The 13,130-nt window shown below is 38.7% G+C and overlaps 1 protein-coding gene across 1 annotated transcript in view; it reads left to right on the forward strand.

Annotated features, from left to right (window-relative positions):
• The window catches only part of MGAM (maltase-glucoamylase), a 141,825-nt gene that overhangs the window by 70,994 nt on the left and 57,701 nt on the right, over positions 1–13,130 (forward strand). The window contains 4 exon segments of the mRNA XM_041751803.1: positions 9,465–9,585; positions 9,720–9,829; positions 10,562–10,713; positions 11,281–11,452. Of these exon segments, the coding sequence (XP_041607737.1) occupies positions 9,465–9,585; positions 9,720–9,829; positions 10,562–10,713; positions 11,281–11,452 (555 nt within the window).

Genomic DNA, 13,130 nt, shown 5'->3' on the forward strand with positions numbered 1-13,130 from the left:
CACTTGGTTTGCGGAAGGTTGATCCACACCCATTCACTTGCCCCTCTCACAGTGTGCTGGGAACCTTGTTGCTCGGGAGGCCAGCTAGAAGACTCAAATGCATCCTAAGTCTATTCACTCTCCTAAAGCATCCAAGCTTGATATTGACTATTGAACTTCAGATGTCATTATTGCCTTAGTAACGTTTCTTTGGTGTTTTAGCCCAAACCCTTTAAATAAATTCTCTGGTATCAAGATTATAGTTTAATAAATGAACTTTGCCTTTTTCTATATTTTCTATATTTTGACCAATCAATCTGTGACCTTGACATTCATTCACTTGCCTCCTCTTTAGCTCAGCCAGAGAGAAATGTTCTGGGAGTACTTTCAATGGACTGTTTCTTCATAGAAGATATATCTTATGTATTTTGGTGCATGTTTTAAATATCCTGGGTACTATATGCTGCCCCAGAGTGTTGTTGAGAGGCTGAGTCTATGGATAATGATGTATTTATATAATGTACATGTTAAAGGGAAGTACATGGCTGTGTGGAGCAAGGGAGTGGAAAGAAATTATGAAATTGATACGAGGCTAGTGGAATGTTCCAGTGTGGAGGCCATTGCTGTGACATTTTATCAATCCTATCTCTTTGTCTCCTCCAGGGTTACTTATGAGGAACTAACAGTATAAATTTCCCTTCAGATAATTCTTTGTTGTAGATCTCATTGTTTCTAACTCCCAATAATGGGAGGGAATCCTATGAATCTGTCAAGCCCTATGGAATACTCTTGGGAGATATTTTGGGAGAGAAAGAACTCCAAGAGTCCTTTCCATGAGTCTCGGCAGGGAAAAAAAGGATGACTCAGTCATCAAAATCTCTGCCTCTGATGTTTAGTTCTGGGCTTGCAGCTGGTTGCAGGGCATCTCACTTGGGTGTCCCTTGATCACCTCTCCTGAACTCGTCACCCTTCACCAAATCTTATTTCTCTCCTCAACCATCAGATTCTGTTCATACCTCTGTTATGCTTCTTGTCTTCGTGGCAGAGACAGCAGAACTCTTGCCTGGCTCGTCCCTTCAAGCACTTTGGTCAATATTTTATATATTTTAAACAGTTTCCTTAACAATGTCTCCCAGAATAAGCACTTTATTCCCCTTCTCACTTTGGTCATGCTGGCCCTTTACCACCTCATGATTACTCCCAGAGACTCCCCAGTGCCTCTTCTGAATTTTTTCTCCTCTGTCTATTTCATTACACATGGGATTAAAATTACCCTCTTGAACATCCTACTTTCATTTCAACTCAAATTACTACTCAACTTGAATACTAATAGCCTTTATTACTGTTTATTGATTGGGTCGAGTTCAAATATCTCAATCTGTCATCTTTGACTGGATTTAAATTTTGTGCCTCTAAAGCTGCATATAGGCCATCTCCTGTGCAGATTTTAGAGACAACTCTCTATACTTATCTGAAATCTATCCATTCCAAAAGAGCATATCACTTTCTCCCTTATCTTGAGGCCTTTTAGCTAAATTCAGAACTTTTACCCACGATTCAAGAGTTGAAAGATCCCATTGATGGCTGGGAGCAGAAAGACAATCAATTCCAGATACTCAGCTCAGGAAAGAGCCCATAGACAGTAATTTAAAACTCATTGGTTTCCAGGATTAGAATATATTGTATAAACACGGGAGAGCAGGTTTACATGCTTAAAATAAACCTGCATATCCTGACTAACTTTTAGAATGGGTAAACTGAGAACTGTTTACAGTAAGTCCTTTCTATGGATAACACTAGTAGTAGTGATAATCTTTATGATGATATTTGAGAAGTTACCATGTTTTTTATTCAGAAATTTTGTCATATTTTATAGCAGACACACTTGGTAATTATCTACGTATTATATACTTGTTGGCTTGTGATATATTTTTGCAAATTCCACTTTTTTAAATCAAGAAGTGTTTAATGGATCAAGTCTTATGAATATCAGCAAGCAAATTGCATTTTGCAAAGATCATTATGAGTCTCCACCTTCAAAATTACTCTGTGTTTACACAACATTAGTTAAGAGCCATTATTTGGTGCTAGGAAGAGCAGTGGGCTGTCAAACCCTGTATACAGACAAGTTTATGCTTTATCCTTGAGTTAATAGTGTAGCCCTTGGACAGCAGCATGTTAGGGGGGCACCAGTACCTGATTCTAGTCCTGGCTTTGCACCTGAAGAACTCTGTGACTTGATCACTAAGACTTGTTTCCTTGCAGACTGTCAAATCTTTGTCAGTGAAATGAGGCAGCGCGCTCAGGTAAATCTGTCCATTAAACAAATGCATGCTGAGCATGAGCCAGGAATTATACTAAACTCTGTGCTTTCCACGATTTTAGAATATTCACCTCTAAAGTTCTGAACATTCACTTTAGTGTTATTGGGGGGACTAGAAAGTCTGGATTTTCAGAATTACAGAGTGGCATGTTTTTGAAAGTCTTTGCCACCAGACCTCACTTTGGGATGGAAGGAAGTGCCCAAGGTAACTTGTAAAACCTGACTCGAAATGCGTGTATTATACAATAGTCTGTAATTACGGGATTTCACTGATTTGAGGTTAATTTTACTTATTCATTCATTTGTCCAAAGATACTGGCTATAAAAATAGGTAATAGTTTGATGACTAGAAGGTGATTTGGAATTCCTTTATCATAAAGTGTTTTTTAACTTCTAAAATTTCTCCCATTGTTTGAAAAAGGTATACTTTTCCTTATTTTACTCATTGTCCTTGTACTGAGACTCTCTGGTTCTTTTTGTTCACAACATCATGTTCCACTGGCTTTTTTTTTTTTTTTAAAGATTTTATTTAGTTATTCATGAGAGACACAGAAGGAGAGGCAGAGACACAGGCAGAGGGAGAAGCAGGCTTCCTTCAAGAAGCCTGATGTGGGACTTGATCCCAGGATCCTGGGATCGTGACCTGAGCCAAAGGCAGATACTCAACCACTGAGACACCCAGGCATCCCATCCACTGGCTTTTTAGAAAGTAAAGTCTTTGTTACCTATAACAACAGAAGGCAGAAAAAATGCGGAAGCTAGATATTTTAAAAATGTATTTATAGTTGGATATGGAATCTATTTTATTTGAATGAGTGCAAGTCAATGCTTTGGGGATCTCCTGAAGGCCAGTGATACTGCTTTTGTGGGAAGAGCTGGAAAACTGTGAGCCCAGCTCCTCCTTATCTACCCTAGATTCTCTCTATATTGGACTAAACACCAGCCTAGCTAAAATTGTTCTAAGTCCCCCTCTTTCTTAGAGCCCAGACTCTCCATTTATCTACTCCTGCAAAGTGAGCCAGAATTAGTGGCTTAAAACAACAGTCATTGTACTATATTTCATGATTTTATGGGTCAGAGATTTGGACAGGGTTGGTGTGGATGGTTCTGCTCCATATGGTGTTGACGGGGATTACTTGATGCTATATAGCAGGTGGCTGATCTGGTCCAGGGGATCCAAGATATCTTCATTGACATGCTCAGCACCTTGGTGAAGATGGTGAAGAGGACTGACCTCCCCTGGGTCTCTCTCTTTTTCTGTGCTATGGCCTCCGGATCTCTCTTGATGTCTCAGTGGTCTTCCATAGCAGGGCCCATGGATTCCTTCCATGGGAGTGACAGAGATGAAGCTACTGGTCCTCTAAAGACAAAGCCCAGAACCCACACAGCAGCACGTTTGCTGCAATCTGTTGCTCACATCCGCCAGCCTCAAGTCAAGGGAAAGAGCAAAGATCCCACCTCCTGATGGGAAGTATGTCAGGGAACTTGCAGCCATTTTAAACAGCAGCAGAGAAATGCTTATTTTGCTCAGAGTAGGCATCAGTAACTGTAAAGGCTGCAGAATGCCCCGGACAATACAGAACAGAGCAGGATGGGGCTTCATGGGGTTAGTAGAGCCAGCACTAGGATTGGCAGGGCCAGGTGAGCAAAGCCCAGTGCAGCCGGAAGGAAGCCCGTGCCCATTTCCTCCAGTGGCAGGAGCTGGCTAATGCTGCTGACTTTCTCTACACCTGAGATCCTTCCTTGGTACCTGCTTGCATTTGCCCTTGCAACTTTGCCTGCTTTTTTTCGAAATGCTACAGTTGCTGAGGTCTTGATTGTTTTTTCTATCTTAGATCTGCTGCTTCCTGATGACCTAATAATGCACGAATTCCAAAGTATGCATAATCTTATCAGGAGATTATTTTCAACTCACATGTGGAAAGACATGTGGAATTACTTCTGAGGAAGTTTCTGATTAATAATTGATTTCTTCTTAAACATGTATCTTTCAGTGTATAGGGCAACAATTTCTCTTTTATGTTAAAATATTTGATTTGTACAAGTTTCTTATTTGTGTTATTCTGGATTCCAATTCCTTTTTTTGATAGAGAGAGTGTGCGTGCAAAAGAGCACGAGCAGAGGGAGCTAGATGGGCAGAGGGAGAAACAGACTCCCCACTGAACAGGGAGACAGACTAGGGGCTCCCTCCCACGACCCTGGGATCATGGCCTGAAGACAGATGCCTAACCAACTGAGCCACCCCAACACCCTTGGATTCTAATTCATATCTTTAATTATATATGTAGCAAGTATTTTCTACTCTGATAACGTTACAACTTTTTCAGTTTTATCTGTACAAGCCTATCAGCAGGAGATAAGAAGACACTGTGAGGGCATTTTGAAGGTTCTAAAGGAATATTCATTCATATCACGTATTTTATTGAAATGTAGAGTTTTAGTTCTAATAAATAAGTTTCCATCAGCATAGGGTATAAGATGGGTTTTAATAATGAATTTGTGTGGCTTCTGGCCTTCAACTTTTACTCTGAATGTGTTTTTCTTTCCTCCCCCCCCCGAAATTTCTCACCTAATAACACAACTAGTAACCCCCAACTGTTACTAACTGCTTGTTTAGTGGCTCAGATAGTCTCCTGTCCACGGAAGCTGAGAATCTGTGAACGCCATACCTTGAGGCAACAAGGATGATCCGAAAAGAGCTATAGTGTGGGTAGCTTGAACCCAGACGGAAGCAGAAATTCTCAGCTCACTATTTATTGTCTTGGCAATTGTGGCTGCTGCTCATGTCACCATTTTATCCAAGGACCAATTCTGGATGAACAGCTCTCTTCACAGGACATCACATACACTTTGTGGCTAACCTGACAGCCACTTCTTTTTTCAGTCTCCTTTCCTCATGCTTCCTCTTCTATATGACCTCCAAATATTGCACAATTTCTTCTCTATCTGTATTCAATCTATGATGATTTTATTCAGGGTCCTGCCTACAGATGGCAACTCCTCTGTACTTATGTATCACAGTTAATGTCTTCGGCCTAAATCACTTCCCTGAATTCCACATTTATGTATGCAACTGCCAATTCACCTTTCTCATTCGGGTATCTAAAACGTATTTCAGGGGATCCCTGGGTAGCTCAGCGGTTTAACTCCTGCCTTCGCCCCAGGTGTGATCCTGGAGTCCCGGGATCGAGTCCCACATCGGGCTCCCTGCATGGAGCCTGCTTCTCCCTCTGCCTGGGTCTCTGCTTCTCTCTCTATATCTATCATGAATAAATAAATAAAATTTTTAAAAATAAAAAAATTAAAAAATAATAAAATAAAATGTATTTCAAAACAAACATGTAAAAATTGAACTCTTGATCTCCCATATGTGCTAAAACCTGCTCTTCCTTTAGCCTCCTCACTCCATTGTGGCAATTCTGACCCTTTTCCCCTTGCATTTGGAAAAAGATACAACCTTCAGAAGAAAATAAAGCATCTAAAATAATAATGAGATTTTAAATTCATCTCTATAAATCTTGGATTTCTACATGGACAATATTATATCTGGAAATAATGATAATTTGGCTTTATTCTTTTTTAGTCTCATAAATTATCTTTCTTTTCTTGGCCCATTGTATTGTTAAGGCCTCCAATATATATATTTTTAAGACCTCCAATATATTTTTAATTATAAGAAGTCAGAACAGGAGTCAGCTAGTATTCTTTTTATTTTAAAGGGTATGTTTCTGACATTTCTCCATTTAGTAACGTGCTTATTGTAGCTTTTGGTAGATACCATTATCCAAGTTACTTTTTATTTCAGTTTGCTAAGAATTTTATGGTGAATAGCTGATGATTTTAAATGACCATCAGGTGTACTTAATTTGATAAATTATTGTGGTAAATTACAAAAGTGGATTTTCTGATATCAGAAGATCCTTGTGTTTCTAGAAGAAATGCCACTTGTCATTATCAAATATATTGCTGAGTTCCATTAATGCTGTGTGCCCTTTTGCATTTCTGTTCATAGATAAAGCTGAACCCTAGTTTTCTTTTCCCTTTCATGTTTCCTTGTGGTATAAATTACTTCCCTCTTTGTTTTTTCTCTCTTTTAATTGTGGGGAAGCATCAGGGTTGGAGGAGACCTCAGGGAGGGCTTGGGCAGAGCAGAACTTGATTAGGTCTTACATAGTGTCTTCAGCCTCTGGTTTCTCACCACCTCTGAGTTCACTTGAGCTCTCTTTGTGTTGGTAAAAAAAGCCTGTATATATCCATCATGTAAAATGTAAAATAAGTAAAAAATAAAGTACAACATCTTTACCTTGTTATGTACTTTGTCAATTATTGAGCCAGCTCCTTGAAAATAGTCCATCATATACTATCTTCTTCAGTTTTACCCTGTGATACTTTAAAAATTTTCTGTAAATACTTGAGTCTTATTTCTTAGGTGAATATCAATTTGCGATGTCACATCTTCCTGGAGCGTTGAACCTTTTGTCATCCTATAGTGACTCCATCTCCCTAATAGTGCATTTTTACTTGAGACCTATTTGTCAGATATTGCTATAGCAACACTAGCCTTTAATTAGGGTCCTATTCACATACCTGTTTTTTCCCCTTTTATTCTTACACACTTTTGTGAGCTTAAATTTTAGGCGAGCCGTTTTAGCTGAATTGATTTCTAAGCAATTATAGCTGAATTTATTATTGTAGTTATAAGCTATTTTTGTCTTTTGAATTAAGTTTCTAAAACGTGATAATTGACATGACAAATTTTTTTTAAAAATTGAAATTCAATTAGCCTCCATATAGTACATACTTAGTTTCAGGTGTAGTGTTCAAAATTTATCAGTTGCGTAGAACCCCCAGTGCTCATCACAATCGTGTGACCTCCTAATGCCCATCACCCAGTTACCCCATCTCCCCACTGACCCCAGTTTGTTTCCTAGAGTCAAGAGTCTCTCATGGTTTTTCTCCCTCTCTGGTGACTTCCCATTCAGTTGACAATTTTTTTTCCTAAGGTCTTATTTTGTGTTTTCCATTTGTTCTGCTTCGTTATGTGTTGCTCCCACAGGTAGGGACCTTTCCCCTGCCCTGTCCCCAAACGTGTTTTCTTTCCTTATTTTCTTGCACTGAGGATTTTTTCTTCTGAGTTTTTAATACTGTCTTGAGTTTATTTATTTATTTATTTATTTATTTATTTATTTAGTGCTGTCTTGAGTTTAATACTGTCTTTAATACTATATTATTTTAGCAATGCCTCTTAAATTTAAATTCTCACAAGAACTTAAAGGGACCTTTGTGTCTTGGGTCTAATTCTTTCTTTTGTGTGCCTTCAGTCCTATCCACGTCATCATTTTGTAGAGCTTCTCTCTATGACAGCTTTTCTAGGTTTCACATCCCTTTTACTCTCCTGTTTATTTGCACCACACTTCTCTTCCCACTTCTCGTGACTCCTTAGTACTACTGCAGGGACTGGTCTTTTCAAGTTGGCCAACAGAGACGATTCACTTTTCTGGCTCCTTTGGCTATTCTTTGATCTTTGTCCTTTCCAGTTCAATGAAGAAATTAGTAAGCCCTGAAAAGCATGCAAAAACCATTCTGTTTAACACCCTTTACAGCACATTGCTCTTTGTCTGATGTACTGAGGTTTCATCTGAGTGGATTTTAAAAGGAAAAAACAATCTGCTGATTGAAATAGACTTCAGCCCGATCCCACATCCATGTAGTCCACAGATGGGCACTGTTTTCCCATCCTTAAATTGGTATTCACATAAAAATAAGCATGTGATGAGATCCAATTGTCCATATATCTAAGCAATTTTTTTGTCTTATCATTTGTGAAGCATGGCCATGTCCTCCTGAAAACATGCTTAACAGAACCTAAATCCAGAGTATAGAAAAAAGGCAATGGATAGCAAGAGAACCAAGTTTTGGTGATTGCCTTCTCAATAGCTGACTGAGTAACCTTTGGCTGGTCACTTCACCTCTGTGAATTTCTGCCTGTCTGAGGTTCTACACCTGCAAAATATGTAGCAGATGTATGAGTGACTTGTTGCTTTGTGACAGATTATCCCAAAATTGAATGGCTTAACACAACAAACATTATTTTCTCACATTTTTTATGGTCGCAAATCTGGCTTTACGATAGCTGGATGCTTTTGGCTCAAAATATTTTAGAAGACTGCCATCAAGGCATTGCTGTCACTATGCATGATCCTCTTCAGACTTACTCATGTGATTGTTGGCAGGATCGAGATCCTTCAGGATTGTTGGATGGGAGTCTCAGTTACTAGAAGGCCATTGGCCAGAGATGTCTCTTAGTCACTTACCATGTGGTTCCATGCACAGCACATCTCATTTCCCCCAGAATGAGGGCTCCAGTAGAACAAAGGAAAGAGCAAGCCAGATAGGAGACATCATCTTTCTGTAATCTAAAATCTTAGAAGCAACATCCTATTATTTTTTCCTTATTCTGTTAGTTACAAATTATTAGATCTAATCTACACTCATGAGAAAGATTTCTTTGTACTTTTTTGCAGTTAGCCTTGTGCTCCTTCCAAATAAATGAGTTGCCGTGAGAAAGGGATTGCATTCATTTTAGTCTCCACTTGAATTAATTAATTAATTACCATTAATTGTGGTATAAAGCAGACAGGTTTCTTAACTAAAAATTAGAATCTCTTTGGGTTTCAAGGAACAATTAGTTTCTGCTTTGGGGGAAGTTGAGAGACTATGTCTGTACATATGTACCTATTTATCACATATATGTAACATACAGATGTAATAGACATTTAAAAGTCAAAACTGATTTGATTTCAAAGTTTATGAATAAAACAAAGTCCTTAAAAAACAATGTAAGTGAAGCTTCATTTGTGATTTTGAGTTTCTAGTGATATATTGTAGTTTAGGATATTTAAATAAAGTTACCAATCTTATTGTGATGGCAGATATGGGACTGCATTGTGGTCCCTATGTTATTATATAATAATAATAACAGAGTAGGACACTGGCCAGAAAAATAAGTTTTGAGTACAAGCTGTGCATTGACTGGGATATAGCACAATTTCTCTAAATATCATTGTAAAATGAACTTAATGATACCATAACCTCAAATTACACTTATAAATTATAATGTTCCACAAAGAAATGGAATGATTTGACTCATCTCTTATTTCAGGCCACATGTGATCAGCGTGGGTGCTGCTGGAGACCTCAGGGGACCATAAATGTACCCTGGTGCTACTATTCTAGGAGTCATGGTTATCAAGGGGAGGGTGATGTTGTAAAAACGAATGCAGGTAAGCCAGCTCCTGAGGCAGGAGCTTCCCTTCTTTTGAGGAATAAAGCCTTTTCACAGCCCCTTTGACACAGCTTAATTTTTACATGACTATTGCTTGTGAGTTTCCACAACCTTTTCCCCTCTACATACTAGGGTTCACAGCCCAGTTGAAGAGGTTGCCTTCTCCATCCCTATTTGGAAATGATGTCAACAATGTCCTTCTCACAGCAGAGTATCAGACGTCCAATCGCTTCCACTTTAAGGTTGTGGTTTATTTATTTAAAAAAATTTTTTTTAAAAGATTTTACGTATTTATTCATGAGAGACACACAGAGAGAGGCCGAGACACAGGCAGAGGGAGAAGCAGGCTCCCCATGGGGAGCCTGATGCAAGACTCAATCCCAGGACCCCATGATTATGACCTGAGCCAAAGGCAGATGCTTATCCACTGAGCCACCCAGGTGCCCCTCTGTAAAAATCTTTTTGAAAGGTTCTCATTCTCTACCTGATGGCTACAGTTGCAACAAGATTGACAGTGTTGCTACGGAGGCATTTTTCTCTACCAGCATTAGACTTCATACCTGTGTGTTGAAGATGTTTGTGGCCTTCTTTCAATGGGATAACTTCCTGAACATAGTTTATAGAGTCAAATGGTGAGGTTTGGCTTTCATTTAGTTGTCCATGATATCATGTGAAATGTAGTCAGGAGGGAAAATAAAAAGAATGATCACAGCTGTGACGATTCTAGAGCTAGTCTGTTTTGTAGACTTACAATGTATATTTCTACCTAAAGGCTAATTTCTACCCAAGTATTAAACATTTGCATTTGGTAGTATGATGGGTATGTCTACTTTGACGTCATGCCATTTGGCTCAGTATCCATATTCAGTACCATGAGCATAGTCATTGGGAAGCACTGCTGTTGGTACGGAGGTTTCTGTTTTAGAAATACTGAGCTTTCATTTTGGCTTTCTTTTCCTTCATGTCCCGAGCAGTTAACTGATCAGAGCAAGGACAGGTATGAAGTGCCCCATGAACATGTGCAACCCTTTAAAGGAGATGCTGCTTCACCCTTGACCTATGAAGTTGAGGTTTCCAAACAGCCATTTAGCATCAGAGTAAGCAGAAGAAGCAATAATCGTGTTCTGTAAGTTTTGAGAACCTCTCTGGGGATCAGTGTAGGAAGGACATGGGGGAGGGAGGTCTGTGAGCCTGAGGAAGGGTGTATGCATTACAATAGGACTCCCAAAGGTCATCAGCCCATGGTTGCTGACCAGGCTCTCCAAATGTATACTTTTTTTGCCTTCTCCTCTTCCGACTTTTTCTTATGTTGTGGTGGTGGTATTAAGCATTTATTGTAGTCCAGGAACTGGACTTTTTCCTCCTTTTTTTTCTCATTTTTATTACTGCATGATCATTTTTTTTCCTCTTTATTTTTCCCTTTCCTCCATCCATCTAACCATGTATCTACCAATAACTATTTACAGAACATCTATTATCATGTAAGAAGACTATTTGGGTCATGTAGTAGGATATTTAAGGGGAAAAGAAGTCCTGATCTCTTGATGTCAATGGGAGAACATCACAGGAGGGTGAATGGGGCCAGTTAAACAGGGAATAATGAGTCATTAAAATGTAAAGGACATTTTCTGAAAGGTTGTGTCCTCTCTACTCTACTTGCCTGCCTGTCCCTGTGTTTTGCATTGGAATCTAGGCTGGACTCAGGCATTGGACCCCTCCTCTTTGCTGATCAGTTCCTGCAATTTTCCACCCGACTGCCCAGTGCTAATGTGTACGGTCTGGGAGAACAGGTGCACCAACAGTACAGGCATGATATGAATTGGAAGACTTGGCCTATATTTGCCCGGGACACAACTCCCAATGGGGTAAGCTTTAAGGATGGGCCCCTCTGCACTGAAGGTCAGCCTCATTCTTGAAGGTCACTTCTGGCAGTACAGAATAATAGTTAAGAGTGAGATTCTAAGCTGAGGCTGTGTAGGTTTGAATGACACTGCCACTCACCAATTAAGTGGTTCTGGGTGAGTGACCTCTATGCGTTTCCAGTTTCTCATCTATAAAACAGGGGTAATATACTTTCCTCATAGGGCTGTGATGGAAATTAAAGGAATTTATCCATATAGTCTCTAGAAGAGCGTGTCTGCTACATAAAAAGTGCTCAATAAATGCCAAATACTCTTTATTTTATTTTCCTTTGGAATTAACTAGTTGTGGAGAAAACATTACTAATATTGACTCTGCACACTAGGTGGGTTATTATGTCCATATGTTTTGGGTTGACCTTTATAAATCACTAACTTATACCAGGCTTGTCAACAAAATAGGATAAAATATCAACTAAAATACTGTCTTGCTCATTCCTGTGTGAAGAATGTTTGGGGCAGCGAAATAATAAAATAAATAGAGTTTTGTTGCTATTGTATCATTTTTGTTTTAGTTTTTATATTGCTTTGACTGTGAAAATCCAAATCAGAGTTACTGTCTAGGCTCAGCAATATTACCTACAGATCTTGGTTAGCAACTTTCCTGATTAAGCAGATTCGCTTCTGGATAAAGAAGATAATTGGAATAATTTATTAAGTGATTATTTTAATATATGATCTCTAATTTACCAAAAGAACCCCTAAAAATAAGTATAATTTGCTCCATTTAACAGGCAAGGAACAGGCTCAGAAATAGCCTAATATTTTAAAAAGTTTGAAGTAGCAGAAATAGGATCTAACTCTGTGTAATGTTAAGCCCATGCTCCTTACTCTATCATATGCCTACCAGAAAGACAGAATAGGTGCTGAGTCAGAAAAGCTCATCTGGGAATTATTTAATAAGGAGTCTGGGACCTTTGCTACTCAAATGGACATCACCAGGTGAGAAATGTGGGCTCTAAGCTCTTCCGTCCATTTACTGAATTAGAGTCCACATTTAACTAAAATTCGTATGTAATTTCTATTCACACCAAAATTTGAGAAATGCTGGTCCAGAGCAGTGATTTCAAACATGGCTACTGATTAGAATCTCCTGGAGAAATTTAACAAAATATCAATGCCTTCTTACACCCCCAGGGATTCTGTTTTAATTGGACTGGGATGCAGCCCCAGGTTGAGACCTATTCTTCTAAAGTCTTGGAAGATTAGCTTAAGTTCTAAAGTCTAGGTTCTAAAGACTAGAAGACCAGATATCTTGAGTAGAGCTCCATCTAGTTGCACTTTAGAGAGATGTCTGATTCATATTAAGGCTTGACGGAGCTTTTGCAGATGGGGTTAGGTTAAGCCTTTTTGAGGGAATTAATTTTTTTGAACCACAGTTTCAAAGTTCTTGTTCTCTCACATTTTAATATATATCACAAGCTCACCTTTCTATGAGATAAATGGTCATAACTGGCTCAATTTAAAAAGAGGGTACTAATTCACTTGGTTGACATCAACCAAATATAGACTTGATATTTTATAGATTTATTTGTGTCTTCTTTGACCATGAGTTCCCTGACAATTATTCGTATGATTAACACTGATTTCTTTTTTTTTTAAGATTTTATTTATTTATTCATGA

This window comes from Vulpes lagopus, chromosome 4 (genome assembly GCF_018345385.1).
Source record: "Vulpes lagopus strain Blue_001 chromosome 4, ASM1834538v1, whole genome shotgun sequence".
Taxonomy (NCBI): Eukaryota; Metazoa; Chordata; class Mammalia; order Carnivora; family Canidae; genus Vulpes; species Vulpes lagopus.